At 40.9% G+C, this 25,683-nt stretch overlaps 1 protein-coding gene across 1 annotated transcript in view; it reads right to left on the reverse strand.

Moving 5' to 3' along the window:
- Positions 1–17,318, reverse strand: part of RGS7BP (regulator of G protein signaling 7 binding protein) — a 113,459-nt gene extending 96,141 nt beyond the window's left edge. The window contains exons 1-2 of the mRNA XM_066242503.1: positions 16,484–17,318; positions 15,418–15,584 (exon numbers count right to left, since the gene is read on the reverse strand). Of these exons, the coding sequence (XP_066098600.1) occupies positions 15,418–15,584; positions 16,484–16,648 (332 nt within the window). The 5' untranslated portion in view covers positions 16,649–17,318. The remainder of the gene's footprint in view (positions 1–15,417; positions 15,585–16,483) is intronic.
- Positions 17,319–25,683: the final 8,365 nt, after the last annotated feature.

A 25,683-nucleotide genomic window follows, 5' to 3' on the forward strand; every position in this document is an offset into this window, starting at 1 on the left:
AGTGGGATTTATTCTGGGGAGGCAAGGATGGTACAATATTTGTAAATCAATCAATGTGATTCATCACATAAACAAAAAGAAGGAGAAAAACCATATGATAATTTCAATAGATGCAGAAAAAGCATTTGATAAAATCCAGCACCCATTCATGATCAAAACTCTCAGCAAAGTGGGAATACAGGGAACATACCTCAACATGATAAAAGCCATCTATTTGAAACCCACAGTCAACATCATACTCAATGGGCAAAAATTAAAAGCAATCCCCTTAAGATCAGGAACAAGACAGGGGTGCCCCCTTTCACCACTCTTATTTAACATAGTCCTGGAAGTCCTAGACACAGCAATCAGACAAGAAGAAGAAATAAAAGGCATTCAAGTTGGAAAAGAAGAAGTAAAACTATCATTATTTGCAGATGATATGATATTGTATATAGTAAACCCTAAAGTCTCAGTCAAAAAGCTACTGGACCTGATAAATGAATTCAGCAAAGTGGCAGGATATAAAATCAATACTCAGAAATCAGAGGCATTTTTATACACCAACAATGAACAGTCAGAAAGAGATATTAAGGAAACAATCCCCTTCACAATTACAACCAAAAAAATAAAGTACCTAGGAGTAAACTTAACCAAGGAGACTAAAGACTTGTACTCGGAAAATTACAAAGCATTGATAAAAGAAATCAAGGAAGATACAAACAAGTGGAAGCATATACCGTGCTCATGGTTAGGAAGAATAAACATCATTAAAATGTCTATTTTACCCAAAGCAATCTATAAATTCAATGCAATACCAATTAAAATACCAATGACATACTTCAAAGATATAGACCACATATTCCAAAAATTTATACGGAACCAAAAGAGAACACGAATAGCCTCAGCAATCTTAAAAAAGAAGAATAAAGTGGGAGGTATCACACTTCCTGATATCAAGTTATATTATAAGGCCATTGTACTCAAAACAGCATGGTACTGGCATAAGAACAGGCACATAGATCAATGGAACAGAACAGAGAACCCAGAAATAAACCCACAGTTCTATGGACAACTGATATTTGAGAAAGGAGGTAAGGAAATACAATGGAGTAAAGACAGCCTCTTTAACAAATGGTGTTGGGAAAATTGGACAGCTACCTGCAAAAAAATGAAACTAGATCACCAGCTTACACCACTCACAAAAATAAAATAAACTCAAAATGGATAAAAGACTTAAATATAGGCCATGAAACCATAAGCATTTTAGAAGAAAACATAGGCAGTAAGCTATCCGACATCTCTCGGAGCAATATATTTGCTGATTTATCTCCACAGGGAAGTAACATAAAAGACAGGATAAACAAATGGGACTATATCAAACTAAAAAGCTTTTGCACAGCTAAAGACAACAAGAACAGAATAAAAAGACAAACTACACAATGGGAGAACATATTTGACAATATGTCTGATAAGGGGTTAATAACCAAAATTTATAAAGAACTTGTAAATCTCAACACCAAAACGACAAACAATCCAATCCAAAAATGGGCAAAAGAGATGAATAGACACTTCTCCAAAGAGGACATACAGATGGCCAATAGGCATATGAAAAAATGCTCAACATCACTAATCATTAGAGAAATGCAAATTAAAACCACAATGAGATATCATCTCACACCAGCCAGAATGGCGCTCATCAACAAAACAACACAGAATAAGTGCTAGAGAGGGTGCAGAGAAAAGGGAACCCTCCTGCACTGCTGGTGGGAATGCAGACTGGTGCAGCCACTGTGGAAAACAGTATGGAGATTCCTCAAAAAACTGAAAATCGAACTGCCTTTTGACCCAGCTATCCCACTTTTAGGAATATACCCCAAGAACACCATAGAACGGCTCGAAAAGGAGAAATGCACCCCCATGTTTGTGCTAGAATTGTTCACAATAGCAAAGATCTGGAAACAGCCCAAGTGTCCGTCAGAGAACGAGTGGATTAAAAAACTTTGGTACATATATACTATGGAATACTACTCAGCCATAAGAAATGATGACATCGGACCATTTACAATAACATGGATGGACCTTGATAACATTATACAGAGTGAAATAAGTAAATCAGAAAAAAACTAAGAACTATATGAATCCATACATAGAAGGGACATAAAAATGAGACTCAGAGACATGAACAAGAATGGGATGGCAAAAGGGGAGGGGGTTGGGGAAAGGGGGGATGGGGTGAAGAAGGAGAGAGGGGTTGGGGGAGGGGAGGGGCACAAGAAAACCAGATAGAAGGTGACAGAAGACAATTTAACTTTGGGGGAGGGGTACACAGCACAATCAAATGTCAAAATAATCTAGAGATGTTTTCTTTCAACATATGTACCCTGAATTATCAATGTCACTGCATTAAATTTAATAAATAAATTAAAAAAAAAAAGAATGTCACTTTCTCAGGGGCCTCTCTGAATACCCTCTCTGACAATAACTTCCCACACTGCATCCATCCCCATCATCCTTTAATAGTATCATGCTATTCTGTTTGCTTTACTGCATTTATCACTCTTGGAAACATTTTCTCCTTTGGTTGCTTCTTATTGTCTCAGTCCATGTGAGTGCTGTAACACAATACCATGAACTGAGTGGCTTATGAACAACAGAAATGTATTGCTCAAGTCTGGAGTTTGTGAAATCAAAGACCAAATATCGGTATGGTTGTGTTTGCTGAGGACCCTTCTCTGGCTCATGACTGGTACCTTCTCACTGCATTTGCACTAGGACACTAATCCCATTCACGAGGGCTCCACCCTCAGGGTTTAAGGCCCCACCTCACCATACTATCACTTTGGGCATGAGACTTTCTAGTATGAAGTGGGCAGGTACACAGATAATCATACTACAGCAATTTTCAGTCATCCCTACCATCAGTGTGGGAACTTTGTCTGTTTTGTTCAGAACTGTTGTATCTCCAGCACCTAAAAGTACATGTGAAATATGGTGAGCGCTCTATGAATAGGCTCTGAGAAAAGAAAGAGGGCTGTCAGAGCTGCAAATGAATACATTTCCCCATAGGGAATATTGTCAGATGTTGAATAAATTTATAATTTATGGTCTTATGGGTTAGAGAGTCCCACTCAATCTCAGGTAAAATTTTTTTAATTGATTTCTTGAGTGCCACTCCTTACGACTTAGCAAGCCCTATCCCATTTCACATCCTGCCTCATGAAAATTATATTTGAGCCCTTTCAAAGGCACGCTGCCTAACTTTCTGCCCTCCCAAGTGGTTTCCTGAACCACTTAGCTTTTCCATGAATCCATTTAAAAACAGTAAAATCTTACTCCACTTGAGACCCTGCCCTCCGTTCTGGTTTTCTCTGTGAGAAGTACGGCGGGCTATGATGAGACAGCAAGTAAGATCTTGACATTTAGGAAGAGGAACATATTTCTTTTAATAGCCAAAGAGCATGCCTTCACATTGAGAAGCCATAGGTGTGGACTATTACACACATGGAGGGAATAGAAAGCAGATAGTTTGAATAGGTACAGAATTTGCAAGTTTAAATGGTAAAAAATAAGTCAGAAACACAGGTTGAGGCTGTGACAGACTGTGCTAATTGTTTCTCAGTATCCAGCCTCTCCCTTTCCCTTAATAATAAAGTCCTCCTTTAAGGTGGCAATGACAGAGAACGCATTTCCCAGTCTCCCTGTGGTGGGCGTGCCCTGCCATGCGGCTTTGGATGAAGTTTTTTTCGGGACTGCAGCAAGAGGGCTGACCCAGCTGGGAAGTGGGGACTTTTGCCATTCATTTTCCTTTTACTTTGAACTTGGACTGATGGGTGTGGCTCCTGTAGTAACTTGTATCCCAAAATGAGGTTGATTGAACCTTTCAAAAACTTCGAATGGGCGACAGAATGATGATTTCATGGTGTGACAGGCCAGCTTCTGAATGACCCGCTCTTGGGCCGGTTTTGTGTAAGAGAATAAATGCTGGTGTCTTTAAGCAGCTGCTCCTTTGAATTTTCTGTTAAATGCAGCCAAATATAATCCACTTTGATAAAGATATCCACTTGGGGAGCTTTAAAAAACCCCAATACTCAGGCTACGTCCCAGATCATTTAAATCAGAAACTCTAGGGATGGAATTCAAGCATCAGCAATTTTTTAAAGCTTCCCCAATGATTCCAATGTGTAGCCCAGGCTGAGAATCACTGCTTCAGGCTGACAGGCCTCATATTTAGTGTGTTCAAGGGTCTCCTGCGGATGGAGTGGTGCTTTTTAATAATTTGGATTTCCAGGCCTCACTCCTCAGAGATTTTGTTTCTTTAGGTTTGACAGTATCCCAGGTGATTCTAAGACAAGCAGTCCAAGCATCACACTTGAAGAAACACTGCTTTAGACATGTTTTCAATTGCTGGTCTGTGGACTGGTGTACCAGAAATTTCATGCTGGTCCGGAAAGAGTTAACCACCCTGATGTTGTATGAAGATTATAGACCCAGTGATCTCAGTTGAATTCATTTATGCTCAGGGTGATTTTTGCCTTCCCCCGAAATAATTCTCTCATTTCAAATGTAAAAAGGTTAAAAACCACTGCTTTAGACAATGGAGAACCTTTGGAGGTTTTAAAGCAAAGAAGAGAAGATCAGAGAAGAATTTTAGGATTAGTCAGGATCTAGTGAATAAATTGAAAAGAGGTGAGAGATTTACAGTAAAGAGACCAACTGCAAGGCACTGCAATTGTTGACGGCCTGAGGGGACAGGAGTCTGAACTAAGAGAGTGGCTGGATAAATGGGTAAAAAAGAAAAAAAAAAGGAGAGAGACAATAGATACTGAAAAAGATAAAACACTACAGGATTTAGTAACTGACAGAGTCAGGGCCAAAGGGACATCAAGATACTTACCGATGACTAAAGAATACATTAGGGCAGGTGTGGCCAACAGTTTTTGCCCCCGGGCCAGATTAGAAAAAAAACTTTTCACTGGTCGAATGAAATATTAAAATTAAAAAATGTTAAATACAAAAAAGTTTGTTATGTAATTTGTTTATGAATAAATGTAAGTAATTTAGTACAACAAATTAACAAAAAACTAATGTGACGTGTTGAGGCGCTTTGTATCACCTATTATTTTTTTAATATCTTGCTCTATACTTATATAAATAGTAACTATTCTTTTTTTTTTAGATTTTAAAAATTTTTATTTATTTATTTATTCATTTTTTTTTTTTTTTAGAGAGGAGAGAGAGAGAGAGACAGAGAGGGAGAGGGAGGAGAGAGAGACAGAGAGAGAGAAGGGGGGAGGAGCTGGAAGCATCAACTCCTTGACCAGGCAAGCCCAGGGTTTTGAACTGATGACCTCAGCATTTCCAGGTTGATGCTTTATCCACTGCACCACCACAGGTCAGGCAATAGTAACTATTCTTAACACAGCATCCAAATGTAAACCATTCAATCTTGACCTTGTTGTACTTTTATTTAGATTCATTAAAGAAAAAGTTTGTTCACAAATATAAGTTGAGCTGAAGATTACTAAATATTCCTTGGCAAGTATTTTTTTTTTTTTTTTTTTTTGTATTTTTCTGAAGCTGGAAACGGGGAGAGACAGACAGATTCCCGCATGCGCCCTACCGGGATCCACCTGGCACACCCACCAGGGGGCGATGCTCTGCCCACCAGAGGGCGATGCTGTGCCCCTCCGGGGCGTCGCTCTGTTGTGACCAGAGCCACTCTAGCACCTGGGGCAGAGATCCAAGGAGCCATCCCCAGTGCCCGGGCCATCTTTGCTCCAATGGAGCCTTGCTGCGGGAGGGAAGAGAGAGACAGAGAGGAAGGAGAGGGGGAGGGATGGAGAAGCAGATGGGCGCTTCTCCTGTGTGCCCTGGCCAGGAATCGAACCAGGGACTTCTGTACGCCAGGCCGACGCTCCACCACTGAGCCAACCGGCCAGGGCTGGCAAGTATTTTTTAATTTCCATATTTTCCATTATTCAATTACTTATAAAAATTGCACAGACAAGTACCAAAGTTGTAAATCTTTATAATGAAATTTTTTTTTAAAAAAAATAAAGAAGTATCACGAATCCATTCAACCAATTATTGGAAGTTAACCCTAGATTAGTCACACGCAGAATTCTTTTCCGCATATCACTATCTTCTTAAATATCTCGATTTCCAATAATCAAAGATGCTTCCGCTTCTAAGTAGCTGAGATTTTAACTTTCATTGTTGTACAATGGTTAGATATCGTAGTTTATCTATAACGATTTAAAAGTACCACTTATTTCATTCCCACAGTGCATCATGCAGAGAATATTAAAAATTTAATCACGGGCCGCATAAACCCATTACGCGGGCTGGATCCGGCCCTCGGGCGTATGTTGGCCTTGCCTGCACTAGGGGTTTGCCTTCTGGTTAGTATGTATTTCCTTCCTTTGCTCCAACTAGTTAAACTGGTAGAGAGTGCTAGTTTACTAGATGTCTACAGCTGCAAATGTTGTTGATTTTTACTAAGCTGATGGTGTCTAGAGTGTTCTATTAGATGGAAAGCCTTTGTTTGCTAAATTAGCTCCTCTATTTAAAGGCTTACTTTATAGCAACATGAGTCTATTTCACAAATTTTAATATTTGTTTAAATATACAGGGTCCTCGGGTTACGACAGTCTGAATATACAACATTTCGAGTTTATGATTCCCACTACCATAAAAACTTAAAAAAATTGAGACATGAGTGTTTCCGCTTATGCCATTAGCATCGTTCTTATGAACTACATGGATGAACTAGTTTGGCTGAGTGCAGCAGAAGAATACACAGTAACTGCACGTATGAGTGAGGGAGTTGGCTTCCCCCAGTATGCTTTCCTACGCCATTTTGGATTGTTAAAAGCGCAAGTATTCTGTTTGTGTTAGGCTAGGGTGTGTTTTGACTTACACCAAAATTTGGGTTATGTCACTGCTGTAGGAATGGAACTGTGTCGTAACCCAAGGACTCCATATGTATTTAGACAAGCAATTAAATGTTTTTCATGAGAGGTTTTTTAAAAAGTCATCTCTTGTTGAGCAGAAGAAATGGATGAACTGACTGGTGGTATAGTTACTGCTCTCAAGCTCTGACTTCTGCAGATATTTTTTTGGATGAGGCACAACTAAACTCTTAAGGGATAAAAGTTAAAAGAATATATTTAAAGGGTAATCTCAATGGAAAATGGTTAACTATTCAGCATAAAGCCACCAAGCAGATAGTTGTTAGGGCGATGTTTTATCAGATAACCTCAATTAGACATAAGTACTTTATGGGTAATTCTACAATACACACTGCCTGGCGTTCACTGTGATAATGAACACCTGTGCCTCAGCAATCCCTCTCAGGTGCATTCTTCATGCCCTCCATTGTTTAAAAATGAACATAACGGCATTACAGTTACAAGCCAGAAAAAAACGTCAAATGGAACAGAAATGTCATAAAATATAAGTTAATCTCATTTTTCAATTCTTATTAGAGTCTATGTCAAGACAGTTTCTTTTAAGAATAGATTTTATAGAGCATTGGCCCAGTGTGTGGAAGTCCTGGGTTTGATTCCCAGACAGGGCACACATTAAAGTGCCCATTTGCTTCTCCACCTTTCCCCCTCTCCTTCCTCTCTGTCTCTCTCTTCCCCTCCCTCAGCCAAGGCTCCATTGGAGCAAGGTTAGCCTGGGCACTGAGGATGGCTCCATGGTCTCTGCCTCAGGCGCTAGAATGGCTCCGGTTGCAGTGAAGCAACGCCACAGATGGGTTGAGCATCGACCCCTGGTGGGCATGCCGGGTGGATACCAGTTGGGCTCATGCAGGAGTCTGTCTGCCTTCCCCTGCTCTCATTTTGAAAAAATACACACACACACACACACACACACACACACACACACACACAAGAATAGATTTTAAAATACTAAGTCACCTTAATGAACAAACAAGACACACATAGTCTCACCAAACTTACCCCTCAGGTGCAAACATGAATGAACATGGCCTTGCTTTCTTGTACTTCACAGTATAAATAACAAAGGGACAGATTTTCCTAAAGTTTGGTTTAGAATGTAATTTTGTCTCTAATTGGAAAATTTATTAAGAAGGCTTTAACAAGGTGAAAGTCATTAGATCGTTCAAACATAAAAAGGCTAAACTTCAACAAGCAACGGGAGAGCACTTGTCTGGATTTCATATCGCATTTAGTTTCATTGCTAATAATAGCACTCTTCTTTAATCTGGTGTGAGTCAGGGCTCTGTCACTTGCTCCAGAGTATGCTTTTGGTCCTTCAGCTGCAGTATGCTACTGCCAGGTGACCACGACCTGCTCAGTTCTCCCACTCACACCTGAGCATGTGAGCACTCTCTGTGTGAACCGCCAGGTGCCTCTCCTACTCCCCCCAGTATTCTCTTCTGTGCTAGGATTTTTTGTTCCACCTTCAGATACTTGTAATTAAATTGGTGAGAGCAATGTGCTAATGATATTGGGGATTTAGTACCATTGTGAACACATCCATTTCATACTGAAAGAATACTATTTCGTGGTCACAGCCCTAACCCCTGATGTGAGCTACAGTCATGCAAATGATAAAACACTGGGTACTGGGAAGTGTTTTGTGCAAAAGTGTTGAGAGACTATGCAGATAGTGCTGAGAAAAACTCCATCCCCGTTGGACAAAGCAAGCCAAAGTGTGCATTCTGCTGCAGATGCTTCAAAGGACTAAGCTATGGGTTAAATTATGTCTGCCCCCCCCCCGAAATTTATTTGCTGAAATCCCCAATACCTCAGACTGTGACCTTATTTGGAAATAGGTCATTGTAGGTGTAGTAAGCTAAGTTAGCATGCAGTCCTACTCGAGTAGGGTAGGTCTCTAACCCAATATATAACTGGTGGCCTTATACAAAGAGAAAATTTGGACACAGACATACACACAGAGGGAGAGGGACATGTGAGGATGAAGGCAGAAATGTTTCAACAACGCCAGTATCACCAGCAAACCATCAAAAGCCCTCAGGAGGAGTCAACCCTGCCTACAACTTGACCTAGTACTTCTAACCTCCAGAACTGAGGGGCAAAACATTTCCATTGTTTAAGCCACCTGGTGTGTGGTACTTTGTTACTGTAGCCCTAGCAAACTAATACAGAATTGTTCTCCTAGCCTTACGGCTGATGAATAGCATAATTCTGATGGTGTAGATATAACTAACCTCTCATTGTATGACCACTGAGAGTTTAAAATTTGAAAGGAAAAACACCTGTAATCCGAAGGGAAAGTAAAGGACCAAGTGGGTGGGCTGGCATGCCTGCCAGCCAGGTCTCTGTAACTAACACTTAAGGCTGCCTCCAAAATGTGAGGCAAAGAAAGCTGAGAGAGCCTCCTCCGTGATCACCAAGCACTTCATACTCTACACCCCCTCCCCGACTCCAACTGCTGCTGTCTCAGCTCAAGGGTCGGAAGGGAGCATTACTGATGACAGGGCTCAGTGCTCTGTTCACCTTCTCCCACTCCTCACCTCCCCAGTAAACAGAATAGGGAATGGACAGGAACAAGCTAGAAGTGGGCCTGGAAAAAACAGAGCAGAAAAGTCAACTAGGAGTCACGTAAAACTAAAACGGATCCCTCCAATAAGTAAAAGAATAGAATAAAGGACATGAGAAGAGGTCTCAGGAGAAAAGGAGAGGGACATAGGCTTGGCAGGTCAGGAAAGTAACTGCTGGAGGGAAACATCTGATATTTGTGGGTCTGGATCTCTAGAATATTTGTTCGATTGTTGCAGAAAGCCATTAGGAAATTAAGATTCTTCGGGTGATTATACTATCTTCACAGCTTGACAAATTATTTTAATCTTCAAACTCCCTCCACAGTGCTTGTGTTTTCATAGCTCTGTTCTGTCAACAAAGTCTATGTGATTCTACATGAATTAACTCAGAACACTGGAATGATGAAGCTACAAGACTCAGAGTCATTCAGATCCAACCCTCTCATTGAGATGTGCAGAGCTTAACAGACTGGTCCAATGTCACACAGCCTGTAGCAGAACTAGGCAAACAGATTTTATAAATTACATGATTTTTTTTTTTTTTTTCATTTTTCTGAAGCTGGAAACAGGAAGAGACAGTCAGACAGACTCCCGCATGCGCCCGACCGGGATCTACCCGGCACGCCCACCAGGGGCGAAGCTCTGCCCACCAGGGGGCGATGCTCTGCCCATCCTGGGGGTCGCCATGTTGCGACCAGAGCCACTCCAGCGCCTGAGGCAGAGGCCACAGAGCCATCCCCAGCGCCCGGGCCATCTTTGCTCCAATGGAGCCTTGGCTGCGGGAGGGGAAGAGAGAGACAGAGAGAAAAGCGCGGCGGAGGAGTGGAGAGGCAAATGGGCACCTCTCCTGTGTGCCCTGGCCGGGAATCGAACCCCGGTCCTCCGCACGCTAGGCCGACGCTCTACCGCTGAGCCAACCGGCCAGGGCCTAAATTACATGATTTATGAAGCATCTAGGCCAATTCATGCAAAGAAAATATTCCTAAGCTGCTTTTAAATTCTCACATATCTGTATTGTTTTTAAGCTTTTAAAGAAAAGGCCTTTTGACAACCATCTGGGAAATGTCACCCTAGAAAATTCATCAGAATATAATATAAAAAGTAAGGTAAGCAAAAATTTATTCCAGCCAAAATATTTATTTGAAAAATATTTGATGGATAAATATATTTTGTATAAGTGTATTTTGACCTCTTCAATTTAAATCTTATTCATAATTACACTAACACTTCATAATAGCACTTCCTGTCTGTTAAGTGCTTGATGGATGTTAACACTTTGGTCCCATTACTTGTTAACCACATTTTGCTGATTAGGAAACTGAGGCAAGGAGAGACAATATCTTTGCCCACGATAACACTATTTGTGAATGTTACAGATGAAATGTGAACACTAGCAATTTGGCTCCAAAGTCTGTGTACTTAACCACTATACCAGGCTACCAATTAAGTAACTTGTACATCAACACACATGTACAGTATACCTAAGAGGTGGTAAAGCCAGGATTTTATCAAGGTCTAATTTGATTTAGGGTCAATGCTTGTTCCCATCGCACAATATACTGCCTCTCACGTTATCATACTTCACTTTCACTTTCATCAGCAAATACGAACAGAAGGCAGCGAAGAAAGTCCAGGACAATAGACATCACAGAAGCAGTACAGGAACAGGAATCCTAACTACCAGCCCACTAGCTGTAGCACAAACTCTCGGGGTTTGCTGGAAGATATTGGCTCCTCCGGTCACCCCGAGCTTAGGTGCTGTGCTCCTCTCTCTCTGTTCTCAGCAGGTGGTGTGGTCGGTGGAGCAGGCACTAGACCAGGGAGTGAGAGACTGGGTTCCAGTTACAGAGCAGCCTCAGGCTGGCAGAGTGCCACGGCAGGCTGGGCATCGCACACCCGGCTCCCTTCATCCTCCCAACCACACGAGTGAGCCCGACACCTAGTACAGGCGAGCAGACTGAGATTCAGAGTTACTCTATTTCCATCAAGGTCACAAAGACATTATTCTGCTCAGGTCGGCCTGACTGCAAAATCTTCATGTATACTTGAGCACATTGTCTCTAACATTAGAGTCACTTAAATCCTCTAAATTTCAGACTCCTCAAATATAAAATATGGTAATTAAGCTAAATTAGTTCTTTCTGTGCCATGGAGCCCTCAGGATTCTTCAAAGGTGTCCCAGAAGTCATTTTGGAAAGGAAGTCCAAGGAGACAGGGCCAATTGTGTGTGTGAAGATGGCCTTCCTACCCACGGCCGGCTAGTGAGAAACGCAGTCTGAGTTTCCTTCTTTTGTAGTCACCAGTTGGTCAGGGATAAAAGAAATGAAGGATTTGTAGTTTGTTTCATTCAAATGCCTTGTTTTATCTTTCTATTTGCTTTGCCTTGTCCTCTTTTTTACTGTGTTCTCCTTCAATCCAGTCTGTCTCTGGTCCCAAACCAGGTGGTAGACAGGAAAGGAGTAGTGGAGGTTAGTAAGAAATGAGTGAACTGATTCGCTCCTTTCCCTCACTTGTAATTCCACACAGAGCACACTGGTGCTTGGATGCTAGCTGTCAGGCAGGCATCATGATGAATGGACGGAGAGCCAAGTTTTCTCTCTCCCCATCCATTATAGCTCATATCCCTTTCACTAAAAGCTACGTACGTAGAAAGAAATAAAGCCAAGGAAAGGCAAATGTTAATCATGGTGATGGTAATCACATCTTAAAAAAAATTTACACACTTTAAAATTCACACAGTAAAATGTATAATTCAGTGATTTTTAGTAAATATATAGTTGCATAACCATCACCACAATTCAATTTTGGAACATTCTCATCCCCTAAAAGATCCTCTAAACTCATTTGCAGTCACTCCCTGTTCCCACCCTTAGCCCGAGGCAAGGATTAATGTTTCTTACAGATGGAGTTTTCTCTGAGCACCTCAGATAAATGGAGTCATATACTATGTGGTATTTAGTGACTGGCTTCTTTCATTTAGCATACTTTTTTTGGAGGTTCATCTATACATTATCATGTCTCAGTACTTTGTTCCTTTTTACATAATGCTTTTTTTGAGTGGCAGCATTAAGTAGAGGCTTTCACGGACTTCAGGAGCATCTAAGCATAGGTCCTGAAGCAAGGGTACAAGGCTTTAGGGAAGTTCCCTAGCCTCTTTCAGGCCCACGTGTAGAATAAAGATAATAATAATCCCTGCTTCAGAGGATTATTGCATGAATTAGCAGGATGGTGATGGCAAATAACGCTCTTAAAAAATCCAGACTTTCTCTCTATACACTGCTCCCAAACCTTTTGCCTGACTTACTCAACCTGCTTCAAAGTTTAAGATGGATCCTATAGCCTCCCTACCAGGCTGCATGTCAAGTTTGAAATGAGAGCCCACATAACTAGCAGCAACAGGAGCAGAATGCCACTAAGGGAATTATAGCCTACATTAATGGAGCCCAGATGGCGAGGAGCAACAGGGATTTCCTTCAATTATACTGCTGTCACTTTTTTTTAGAAAGAAGGTTAAATTGTATTTAATTATTATTTTCAAGGGAATACATTTCAAATTCTATCCTAGAATATTTTATCGAGTTGGTCTTACCTTTGCAAGGCTATAAGAAAAACATGTGTTCCCACTAATTCTTATGAAACTGCCCCCGAAAACATCAACCATCAGGTAACATGTAAGCAAGGAGCAAAGGCTATAAACCCCCAAGTAAATAAAGTCTACCTCAAATCCTCAAAAGTCAACGTTCAGGCAATGGTTTGGGGCTCTTTTTTCCCTAAACCTTTAGAAAAAACCTGAATTTCACATGTGTAGTAAAATACACTAAATTGAACACCTTACTCATTTCTCCAGTCCACCTTCTCTAATGGGAACCTGTCATCAATTTGAGTTCCAGTGTAAAGGGATCCTAGATATGACCCCATCGTATACTCTTGGACGCAAAGTTTACAAAGATGCTGCTGTTAGCCCTGAGCATTAATGATCTGTTCTAGACCTATTTTTCCTTTGGAATCATTGTTTTGCTCTCATTTTTAATTCACCGCTATTCCCCTTCATGTTTCTGACTGTTTTTCTTCCATTCTTGTCTGGTATATATGACAGCTGCATTTCTTCCCCTGATTCCTAAAACACTTAATCTCCCTTCACCTTCTAGATTCACTCCCTATATTCACTTCCTGTTAAGTACAGTGTAACAGTTGAAAAAGAAAAGGATAAGGCTTCTCAAAATTTCTACTGTATAAAGCAGGTTTGTAACATTTTATTTTTTCCTCATTTCAAGTGTGTCCATTTTCATGATAAAAAATGCTTGTTTTCTGATGACATCGGATCATTTACAGCAAAACGGTGGGATCTTGATAACATTATACGAAGTGAAATAAGTAAATCAGAAAAAAACAGGAACTGCATTATTTCATATGTAGGTGGGACATAAAAGTGAGACTAAGAGACATTGATAAGAGTGTGGTAGTTACGGGGGAAGGGGGGAGAGGGAGAGGGAAAGAGGGAGGGGGAGGGGCAAAAGAAAACTAGATGGAAGGTGACAGAGGACAATCTGACTTTGGGTGATGGGTATGCAACATAATTGAACGACAAGATAACCAGGACTTGTTGTATTTAAATATATGTATCCTGATTTATTGATGTCGCCCCATTAAAAAAATAAAATTATTAAAAAAAATGCTTGTTTTCAAATGTAAACTAGTTATTAAGAGAGGTAACATATAGCTTTGTAATCTTTATATCTCAATAACAGTCATTATACATGATATTGGCATTAACAATGGTAAAGAATGATTCTTTCAGATAGGTAAATTAGATATGATTCCTACAAGTGGTCATTCTACAACATTATCAAGTGAGTCTAGCTTTACATTTCTATTCTGGTAAAGCCATATCTACACATAAAGACTATTTCCAAGCTGAACCAAATACTTAGTGTATTTGTATAAAAATTCTTTTGTTTCCTTTCTATATGTACTTATGTGAAAATAGGAACTATTAACAAAATCCATGACTAACCATTCTCCTTATATTGAAAGACCAGGAAGAAGTGGATAGAGTCCCCAGAAAGTTTTCATTTACTGTATGATCACCTAAAATAAGATTGGGAATCCACAAATATAATAAAAAAATATGAAAATAATTGGGGGGGGGTGTAAGCAGCTTAGTTTTAATTAGATTTGTGAATTATCCCAATCTTCAAAAAGTTTTCTTATGTTAAAACATCCTTTTCAGATGTTAGGTACAGCATGACAATCATAATTAATAACATCATATTTCATATTTGAAAGTTGTTAAGAGTAAATCTTAAAAGTTCCCATCACACATAAAAAATGAACTCTGCAGTGATAGATGTTAGCTGACTAGACTCACTGGTGATCCTTTCACAGTGTATTCAAATAGCAAATCATTATGTTATATATCTGAAACTATTATAATGCTACATGCCAATTATATCCTCCCCCCCCCACACACACAAGGCACAGAGAAATTACAAAACAACAACCAAAGAAAAAAAACTTTCCTTTCGTGTACTACAGAGAAGAGAGTAAATTAGATCCAAGACTTTATTTTAGGGATTTTATTAAAATGGTATCATAGGAATTTAGCTCATGGTAAAAATAGTTTAGTAAATCTGGGATTTACCAAAGATTTTCTTTCTATTGCACAGGCCTTTTGTGCAGATCTTTAGCAGCAGATGACAAAGTAATCTTGAGGTATGACAATTACACTACCTTTGGTTATGATTTGGCCTTTGGTTTGTTTAGAGAATCCTGATCTCGGGGTGATTGGTTGAAACCTCAAATTTTCAGAGTTCATCTCTAAGGCCTTGGTGACCATAAAGATCTGTGAGCATGCATGCGTCCTGTATATGAATTACCAAATAATGCAAAGAGTCTCCTACCCTGAGATGGCAGCAAGTTTTTGGTGTGCCTGACGGGCCATTTCACAGCCTTTGGTTCTTGTCTTGTGCATTTCCGCCCGGAGTGAGGGGCAGCTGACCGAGACGTCCCCAATAGAAATGACCAACTCTCGGTACAGGGCCACTTGCGTGTTGAAATCTTGGACAAGCTGGAAAAGAAGTGAGTTTCTTTCAAGAAACAGATCATAAAATTTCCTGTTTTGTTGTACATAAACAGGGGTTTACACTGACCCTTGAGCCCCGCCCACCTCCCCAATCTCCAGTTTAAAAGCTTATATATTATTGAAAGATGAAGGCATAAAGATGGTAAATTCTCTCTGTCCTAGGCAACTGTTCATTTTTCATCGGTAAGTCTGGTTATTGAAAATCTATTTCTAGACTTATCCCCCCCCCCCCCCCCCACCTTCAGACTCAGTTTTTGAAGAGCAAGAAAGAATATTTGGAGCGTTTCCATTGCCACTCCCAGGTCAGTAGAGAGCAATGCTGGGAACTCTCCCATGGAACGCTCCCGTCTATTACAGCTAGGATATGAATTTGAAGTTGCGTGGGGATCAAGGCCAAAGGTAGGTTGTAATCAGCAAACCATTCACCTCCCACAGGGCACGGTAGTGCTCAGGCTCCAGAGCCGGATGGGAAGACTGGTCACAGCTTCTGAGCTGGAACCTTCGTCCCCTCCGCAGTGCCCCGGGTGCGCTCTGTTTGGGTTTGTTTGCTACAGACTCCTCACAAAGCAGCACCCCCATGTCCCTGTCCCTTTCCTCCCTGGTGAGCAAGCCAGTTCACCGTGTCTTCCGTATCCACCGTTCTCAGACGGGGTAGAGGTACGACCCCCCAGGCTCTTGTTGTGGCACTTCTTTTTGGGGCCGTTACCACCAGGGTGTCACCCCAAATCTGGGGGACTGCAGATTTAAAAATAGTGCCAGTGCACGTGATCGGCATGGAGGAGCTAAGGGTAGGGGAGTGGCTGGCACTCAAACAAACGATTAACATACACGGTTCTTTCACCTCCTCTCAAAGAAAAAAAAAATGAGGCGCAGTTTCTACCTACCATCTTGCAGTCGTCCAGGGCTCGCTGGGTTTTCTGAGCGCTCTCGGAGCCACTGCCCCTGCGTTCCCACTCCCCGCTCTGCAGCTGGGGCTTGCTGATCTGAAAGAGCGAGGAGCGGGTGGACCGGCTGGGGCGCTTTTTGCGCCCATTCGGTGCAGAACTCATGCATACACATCCACCAAGCCCAAGCCGCTGGTGCAGTGCGCCCCGGCACGGGTGGCCCAGTCGCTGCCCTGCGCGCCGCCGCCGAGCCGCCGGAGCGAGGACCGAGGCGCGGCACTCACAGGATTGGGGCTGGCTGCGCGGGTGGGTAACCTTCAGCTTGAAGGAGAGCCGGGGAAGCACTGGCTGTGCTGTGCAGCATCGCTTCAACTAGCAGCGAGGAAGAGGTTCGGTCAAGTTCTGCTCAGTAGCATTGCTGGCCCTGTCCCGGGAGCTGGGCGCTGGCGGGGGTTCGTACCGCCTTCCGCTGGGCATAGATCGCAAGGCTGGGCAAGAAGGAACGCGCCTCCCGGCAGTGCCGAGTTTCCATTAGATGGGGGAGCAGTTTTCAAAGCTTGTGCTGCAAGGTGGGGGGTGGGGGGCTAGTGTCGCTCTTGTTTTAGTGTCTTCCCGCAGAGGAGCTGGGTTCGTCTTTCCCCTCCCTCCCCTGTTGCCAGGCCTAGAAGGGCTGGCAGTCCCCAACGCAGGCAATTGGCTCTAATCCGCTGCCTTGATCCCTCGTCTCTATGGGCTCATCTGTTCGAGGATCCCAAATGAATCAGTGGCGGGACTGGCGGACGCAAGGAATCGGTCCGGCTGACGTTGCTCGCGGTCCCGCACATTGATAGGACCGGAATGCTAATGTGATCCGTCCATACAGCCTTCTTCCCCCTCCACAGTTTATGCACTTATCCAATCAAATCTCGGGGAACATCAATTGCAATATTACTTCATCTGCTCTATTATTAGAAACGAAAAGTGTCATCAGAGTGGAGCATGTTGTCACATGCTGGGACCTAAACAGGGATTTCAAATCAACCAGTGTGAGCTTGAGGTATCACTATTTGAGGCTTCCAGAGACCACAGATTATGGAAGTCCAAATCTAGGAGGGAGTGAGGTTTTTACTTCAAAAGAAAGATGTCTTGGTAACATAAGAAGAAAGCTTTGTTTCCCCAAGTTTTGTGTGTGTGTGGGGGGGTCTTTTTGCCTTTTTGTCTTTTAGGAGGGGGGACAGGAAGCCAGTGGGCCAGACTGCATCAGGCTGTAAGTCAGATGGGTCTTCCTCTCATCCTGTTTTAATTAGCAAAGTTTTTGATTTTGTATTCCAGAGTCTTAAGCCTCGCCCTCCCACCCACCCCCACCCCCAGCTCTGAGAGTATCCCAATAGAGACTTGAACAAATAGGAGCCAAACGACCTCCCTGGCCATTCAGATTAACCCTCTGCTCCTTTATGGGACACCAGTGACCCAGAAGCCTGTGGAGTTGGCCCCCCCAAATGGAAAGGATGCCTTCCTGGAAGAGGGTGGGAGCAAATTCCGGGACCACTTAATTTTATCTTTACCACTTACAGCCTAAGTTTCTTCAGGGAAACTAATTTTGTGTTGAAAAGCCTGTTGAAGAACTAATCAGAGGTTCCTGGTCAATCTCACAGGGGAATGTGGAGAGTACTCAGACAGGGAGAGCCAGATATAGCAATATAGCAGGAGGGCTGACACTCTAAGGAGGTGTTAGGGTTTTTTTTGTTTGTTTGTTTGTTTGTTTGTTTGTTTTTTACCAGCCAGGTAAATGTAATGGGGTGGTGTGGTATAATAAAAAAGATACTTGGTCTTTGTCCCCAGTTCCTGAAACAGCTCCTAAAACCTTCCGCCTTTCATGAGAGGTAAGAGTATTAAGGCTCTTGTCACCAGAAAGACGAAGCCTTGATCTGAGGTCTGGAACTTTCAGCCCAACACCCCAGTTTAATCAGGAAAAACTATAATGAAATCTCCATAAAAACCCTTAATCGATGGGGTTTGGGGAGGTTCTGGAAGAAGACAAGAAGTGGCTTGCCTAGATAGGCATGGAGAGTCTACCTCCCGCTCTCATACCTTGCCCCAGGCACTTCTTCTGTTTGGCTATGCCTGAGTTGTATTCTTTATAGTAACAGGTAAAGAAAGAGCTTTCCCAAGTTCTGTGAGTCATTCTAGCAAATTATGGATCTGAAGGAGGTATGTGGAAACCCCTGAATTTGTAGCCAGGTCAGATAGCAGTATGGGTAACTTGACAACTTGATACTTGTGATTGATCTGTGAAGTGAAGGCATCTTGTGGGACTAAGCCCTCGTACCTGTACCTGTGGAGTCTAGACATACTAACTCTGCAGAGTTAGTGTCTGACTTGAATGGACTGAGTTGAAGTGAATTGAAGTGAATTGAATTGAATTGTAGGATGTGTCATTGGTGTTGGACAGTTGAAGCAATGTTGGAAAAGTTACTGTGTGTGTGGGCAGGGAGGAAAAAGTTAATAGGTGGTTATCTGATGGGCACTCAGATATATTTGCACATTACTTTATGAAAGATAGAGTCAGTCCCCTAACAAAGAGTGGGGGAAGGAGGTATCAGCCCCGCAGCCCAGACCCTGGTGTGCTGCTGTCCTTCAGGTGTTTAGATGGCCCAGACACCAGAATGAAGGACTCTTCTGTTGGCAGAATCACCCCAAATAGAAGAAGATAAAAGAGGTTAACTCTTAGTCAACTCTCTGTTCCTTTTTCTCTTGGTCTTATTTTTCTTTCTGTTTCCTCTGTATAGAGAGGAGAGTTTGAGAAACACAGGTGATTGAGTGGGATTTGGTGGAATTTAGTGAGTGGTTGGGATTCTGAAGAGGAAGGTATAGATGACTAGGGACTTTAAGGAAGGAGGGATATTAATTACTGTAAATTGTTTAAGTCCTGTGACAGAATCCCCTTTTGTCACCACTAACTTATCTCCCCCCTCACACACACCAAACTTAAAGTCTGCTCAGTCTAAGGTTGATGGTACTTTAGAGAGTTAAAGGAAGAGAGTCTGCATTTTACATGTGTGTGGGCATAGGACAGAGAAAGCAGAACACTGGAGATCAGGGTTCTGGGCATTTTTACCACCACTCCCTGCCCCTTTCCCTGCAGGGAAATAGTGACTGCCACCAGATTTGAGAATCTCAAAACGCCTCAGTAGTAGGTTTCTACTCCAGCCACAACCATCTGGTTTCTACCCCCCCTTCTTCTGCCTAGAGACAATTTCAACAAATTAAAAGAAAAACCCTGCAACACAATTGCTCTCCCTGCTTCCGTGCCATAATTCTTACAGGAGTTGGAAGGAGAGATGAAAGGGTCGAACTCAGGGCCATATCTGAAGGACTGCAGATGGAAGCCTGCAGGGGGATTAAGCAGAGACTGTCATTTGTAGGTGCCCCTTGGCTTTCCCTTATGTGCAGCCCAAGCCATTTTCCTGAGAAGGGAGAAAACTAGCAGCCGTCCCAGAGCTGTCTCTTTCAGGGACAAATGCTATAATCAGAATAGCAGCAGGCAAGCTTAGTTCCCTCACCTCCCCCCGCATTCAAAACAGTGTGAATTTACATTCCTGGGGCTGTCTGGCTGCCAAAGAGAAGGGTAAATGCAGTTGAAGTTCCAACAAGGGCATGTTTTCTGGTATCCACACTCAATTCTGGCACAACCCCACATAATGAATGGGTCCTCTGTAGGGAGAAGGTTTCTACTCGAGTCACATCTTAGATTCACTCCTATATGAGATCTACTTATATTTTATCTCTGACAATTTTAGAGAATTCATTTTGATTTAGAATCTTAAGAAAATGAATACTAGCTTGGAGTAAATGTGAGCACCTTGGTACATACCTTCAAATTGGGACCCGGAGGTGCATCTCAGACTGGGCTGGCCTTTCATGAAAGTAGACACTGAGAGGCAGGTTTCATCTTGGACTAAAGGTCAATGGGTCTGTGACAGAGGAAAATAACAATACACTAAGGATACTGAGTTCTGAGACATTGGGACTATCTGAAGGAAACAATCAAGTAATTTTCTGTTAGTGTCAAAGAGATTAAGGTATTTTAGAGAATTTAGTAAATAAATCTAATAAATGGCTTATTCCCACTAAAAACAAGAGGAAGTACAATATAGTGGAACACAGTTATTAATTTCACAAATATTTTTGAGTGTTTTTATTTGGTGCAGTTCCCGGTTTAGTTGGTCATAAGGTTTATATAATTTGGGAGCCCTTCTTTAAGAAATGGAATCCAAATTATTAAAAGCAAAATTAGATATATGGTCTTAAAAGGAGCTTATGCAAGTCAGGTAGGCTCCCTGAAATTTAGGCTTCATTATCATCACGGTACATTTTCATGTTTGGTGTCTATTAGATGCACAGTGGACATCTGGTGTTTTGCTTCCTTTGTTCTTATTTTCCCTTTTCTGGTGATAGCACTCTACATTTTTCTTTGAGAAATCAGACTCTCTCACCTTTTGTCACATGGCTCCTGGGTGGGCATATGACTCAGACCTCACCAATAAGATTATTACATTCTAGTGGCCACAGTGATTGGTTTAATGATGGGTATGAAATCTCAGCTGAACCAATAAACTTTAAGCCTCAGGACTTTTTTCTGAAACAATTAGTTTGAAACATGAAATTGCTATTATTCAACAATTTTTTACCTATATGAATGCAATGATATATTTCAGCTTAATAGTCAGAGTTTCCATTGTGTTTCCAAGGAGATAAGATGAAAGCCTGGGGGTTTGGTGACTGCCTTTGCTACTTGTGTAAACAGGCAGCCTGAGAGCCAACCCAGAGGGACTCTGAATGAAGATATTGAGAAAGATTGGCCTGACCTGTGGTGGCGCAGTGGATAAAGCGTCGACCTGGAAATGCTGAGGTCGCCAGTTCAAAACCCTGGGCTTGCCTGGTCAAGGCACATATGGGAGTTGATGCTTCCAGCTCCTCCCCCCCTTCTCTCTCTCTCTCTCTGTCTCTCCTCTCTCTCTCTCTGTCTCTCCCTCTCCTCTCTAAAATGAATTTAAAAAAATCATTAGTTTAAAAAAAATAAAAAAAAATTAAAAAAAGAGAAAGATTGATTCTTTCTTTAAATTTTATTTTTACTGACATACAACATTTATTACTTTCAGGTGTACAACATATTGATTTCATATTTATATATATTGCAAAATGATTACCACACTAAGTCAAGCTAACACATTACCGTACATAGACAATATTTTTTCTTGTAATGAGATTTATTTTCTTATCAACTTTCAGATATGCAATACAGTATTATTAAGTATGGTTGTCATGCTATACATCACATCCCTGTGATTTACTTATTTTATAATTACAAATTTGTACCTTTTGGCTTTCTTCACCCGTTTCACACACACCCCTATCCCTCCTCTAGCAACCACCAATCTGTTTTCTGTGTCTACAAGCTTAATTTCTTCTTTTTTCTTTTAGATTCCATATATAAGTAAGATCACACAGTATTTGTCTTTCTCTGTCTGACTTATTTCACTTCATATAATGTTCTTAAGTTTCATCCATAGCAAGATTTCATTCCTTTTTTGTGGCTGAATAACATTCCACTGTGTGTGCGTGTGTGTGTGTGTGTGTGTTACAGTTTTTAATCTATTCATTCATCAGTGGATATGGTGCTTGCTTCAATAACTTGCCTATTTTAAGTAATGCTGCAGTAAACATGGAGCATTTATATTTTTATTTTTATTTATATTTTTATTTTCTTCAAGTAAACACCCAGAAGTTGAGTTGCTAGATCACATGGGAGTTCTATTTTTAATTTTTAAAAGTTAAAAAATATTTTTTTCCATTGATTTGAGAGAGATAGAGAGAGAGAGAGGAAAGGAGGATAAGAAGAGAGAGAGGAGTATCCACTTGTTGTTCCACTTAGCTGCTCCATTTAGTTGTGCGCTCATCGGTTGCTTCTCACATGTGCCCTGACCAGGGATGATCCGTGACCTCTGCAGGCTTGGACAGCACTCTATCTACTGAACCACCAGCCAGATCCTATTTTTAAGTTTTGAGAAACCTCTCTACTGTTTTACATAGTGGTTGCACAAATTTACAATCCCACCAACACTGCACGAGAGATCTCTTTTTTCACATTCTCCCCAATACTTCTTAATTCTAATCTTTCTGGTAATAGCCATTGTAACAAGAGTGAAGTAATATCTCACTGTGGTTTTGATGTGCATTTCTCTGATGATTAATGGGTTGAGTACTTTTTCAAGTACATGTTGGCTGTCCATATGTCTTCTTTGTGAAAATGTCCATTCAGAGACTCTGTCCATTTTTTTAAAAAGATTTTATTTATTCATTTTAGACAGAGGTGAGAGAGAGAGATAAAGGAGAGAGAAGGGGGGAGGAGCAGGAAGGATCAACTCCCATATGTGCCTTGACCAGGTAAGCCCATGGTATCACACCAGCAACCTCAGCATTCCAGGTCAATGCTTTATCCACTGCGCCATCACAGGTCAGGCAGCTCTGCCCATTTTTAATTGGGTCATTGGTTTTTTACTGTTGAGTTGTGTGAATTTTTTATATTTTTTGGATTTTAACCCCTTACCAGATATATAATTTGCACATATTTTCTCCTATTCTATATATTGCCTTTTTATTTTGCTGATGGTTTCCTTTGCTGTGCAGAAACTTTTTAGTTTGATATTATCCCACTTGTTTTTTGTTTTGTTGCTTTTGCTTTGGTGTCAGATTAAAAAAATCATCATCAAGACAAATGTCAAAGAGCCTACCACCTATGTTTCCTTCTAGGAGTTTATGGTTTCAGGTTTTACATTCAGGTCTTTAGTCTCTTTTGAGTTACTATTTTGTGTATGGTTTAAAATAGTGGTCTAGTTTCATTCTTTCCCATGTGGCTGTCCAGTTTTCCCAGTTCCCTTTACTGAAGAGACTGTCATCTCCCCTTGTATGATCTTGGCTGCTTTGTCATAAATTAATTGACCATATATATTATATGTGTGGGTTTATTTCTGGGCTCTCTATTCTGTTCCATTGATCAATGCATCTGTTTTTATGACAATATCTTATTGTCTTATTACTATAGCATTATAATATAGTTTGAAATTGGTGAGTGTGATATCTCCAGCTTTGTTCTTCTTAAGATTGTTTTGACTACTCACGGTGGTTTGTGGCACCATATAAATGATAGGATTGTTTTTTCAAGTTTTGTGAAAAATGCCATTGGAACCTGATAGGGCTTGTATTGAATTTGTATATTGTTTTGAATAGTCTGGACAGTTTAACAATATTCTTCTAATACATAAACATGAAAATTTTCATTTATCTGTGTCTTTTTAAATTTCTTTCATCAATGTTTTATAATTATCAGTGTACAAGTCTTTCACCTTCTTGGTTAAATTTATTCCTAGGTATTTTATTGTTTTGATGCAATTGTAGGAAGATTGATTCTTAATGATATTATTTGAACACATGGATCCAGCTTTGCCTTAAGTCAAACTATGCCTACAATTTCAATGAGGTGAACAAAATCCCTTTTGTTTTCATTTTTCAATTACAGTTAACATTCAATATTATTTTATATTAGTTTCAGGTGTACAGCATAGTGCTTATGCCAAGTACCCCCTGGCACCATACACAGTTATTACAATATTATTGCCTATATTTCCTGTTCTGTACTTTATATCCTTGTGACAGATTTGTAACTGTCAATTTGTACTTCTTAATTCCTTCACTTTATTCACTCAATCCCTTAAACACCCTCAGATCTGGCAACCACCAGTTTGTTCTCTATATCCATGAGTCTTTTTCTGTTTTGCTTGTTAATTCATTTTTTCTTTAGATTCCATATATCAGTGAAATCATACGGTATTTGTCTTTCTATAACTGATTTACTTCACTTAGCATAATACCCTCTAGATCCATCCATGTTGTCAAAATGGGAAGATTCCATTCTTTTTTATGGCTAAGTAATATTCCATTGTATATATGTACCACAACTTCTTTATCCAATCATCTATTAAATCCTAGTTAAATTAAGTCAGTTTAATTTGATTTACTACCATTTGCCACCAAAAGAGTCCTGATTTATATAATCTGTAAAGAATAATTGTGCACAAGTATAGGATACATCAACTCAATCCATCATCTAGTACTTATTTAGTGTTCACTATAAACAAGACACTGTGTTAAAGACTTGAGAATACAATAGAATTAAAGATATGATTTTTTCCTTCTTAGGTATTTATACTGGGGAGAGGAACACATGCACACATAAAATCATGAAAAACAAAATGTATGTTAGTGTTATTGTCTGATGTGTAGGCATATTGGAGGAATTTAGCAACAGGATCAATCTCTGTAGGTTGAAGTCAGTAGAAAAGGCTACATGATAGAAATACAACCTGAAGTAGGTAAACACAGAATCTGGATAGATGGAGGACTTGGGAGTGCTTTTGTGGAGTTGGCTAATAGCAGGAGCAAAGCCACAAGAGTGGCTGCATAAGGAGCCTGACCTGAATTGAAGAGAAGAAAGACTGCCTAGGGTGAAAGTGATGTGGGTGAGCTCATGGAAGTAGGATACATGGTCTGGTTCCTTTGGTTAAGACAAGAAGCGGGTAGTAGGCAAGAAACAGAGAAAACCTAACCATTTGTGGCCACTTTGGGAAGCTGATACACCAAAGCACTAATGTGATGTCTACCACTATCATTCTGCACTTTTGAAGGGATGGACTTGGATGCTGATCTCCAGTGTTCTGAGCAATCAGTGACACAAGTTATAGATAGGCTGGGAGTTAATGTTAGCTATGAATAGCATGGTCCATGTTACATAGCACTTTTAGAGCAAAGCTCAGGAGTTGGATCCTGATGTTGGGTTGGGATAGACTGCAGGCAAAAGAGGATCACTGCCATTTCTTAAGTGAATTAATATGAGGCAAGCAATGTTTTAAGAAAATTAATTTGGCAGTGATATTTAGTATGCATTGGAATGAAGAGATCGTAAAGCCATTTCTTAGGCTATTGGAATAATCCAAGTGGAGGAGGAACCTGACTGTGCCAGTAAGAATCAGGGAGAAATTTAAGAGGCTTTTTAGGTCAAAGCATTACCTCACAACCAGGACAGACTAGAAAACAATCTAAACTATGCCAGATAAAAGCAAGGTAAAAAGCAACAGGTATTTCAGTCTCCCATGGAAATAACA

The sequence above is a fragment of the Saccopteryx bilineata genome, chromosome 1 (assembly GCF_036850765.1).
Source record: "Saccopteryx bilineata isolate mSacBil1 chromosome 1, mSacBil1_pri_phased_curated, whole genome shotgun sequence".
NCBI classification, from domain to species: Eukaryota; Metazoa; Chordata; class Mammalia; order Chiroptera; family Emballonuridae; genus Saccopteryx; species Saccopteryx bilineata.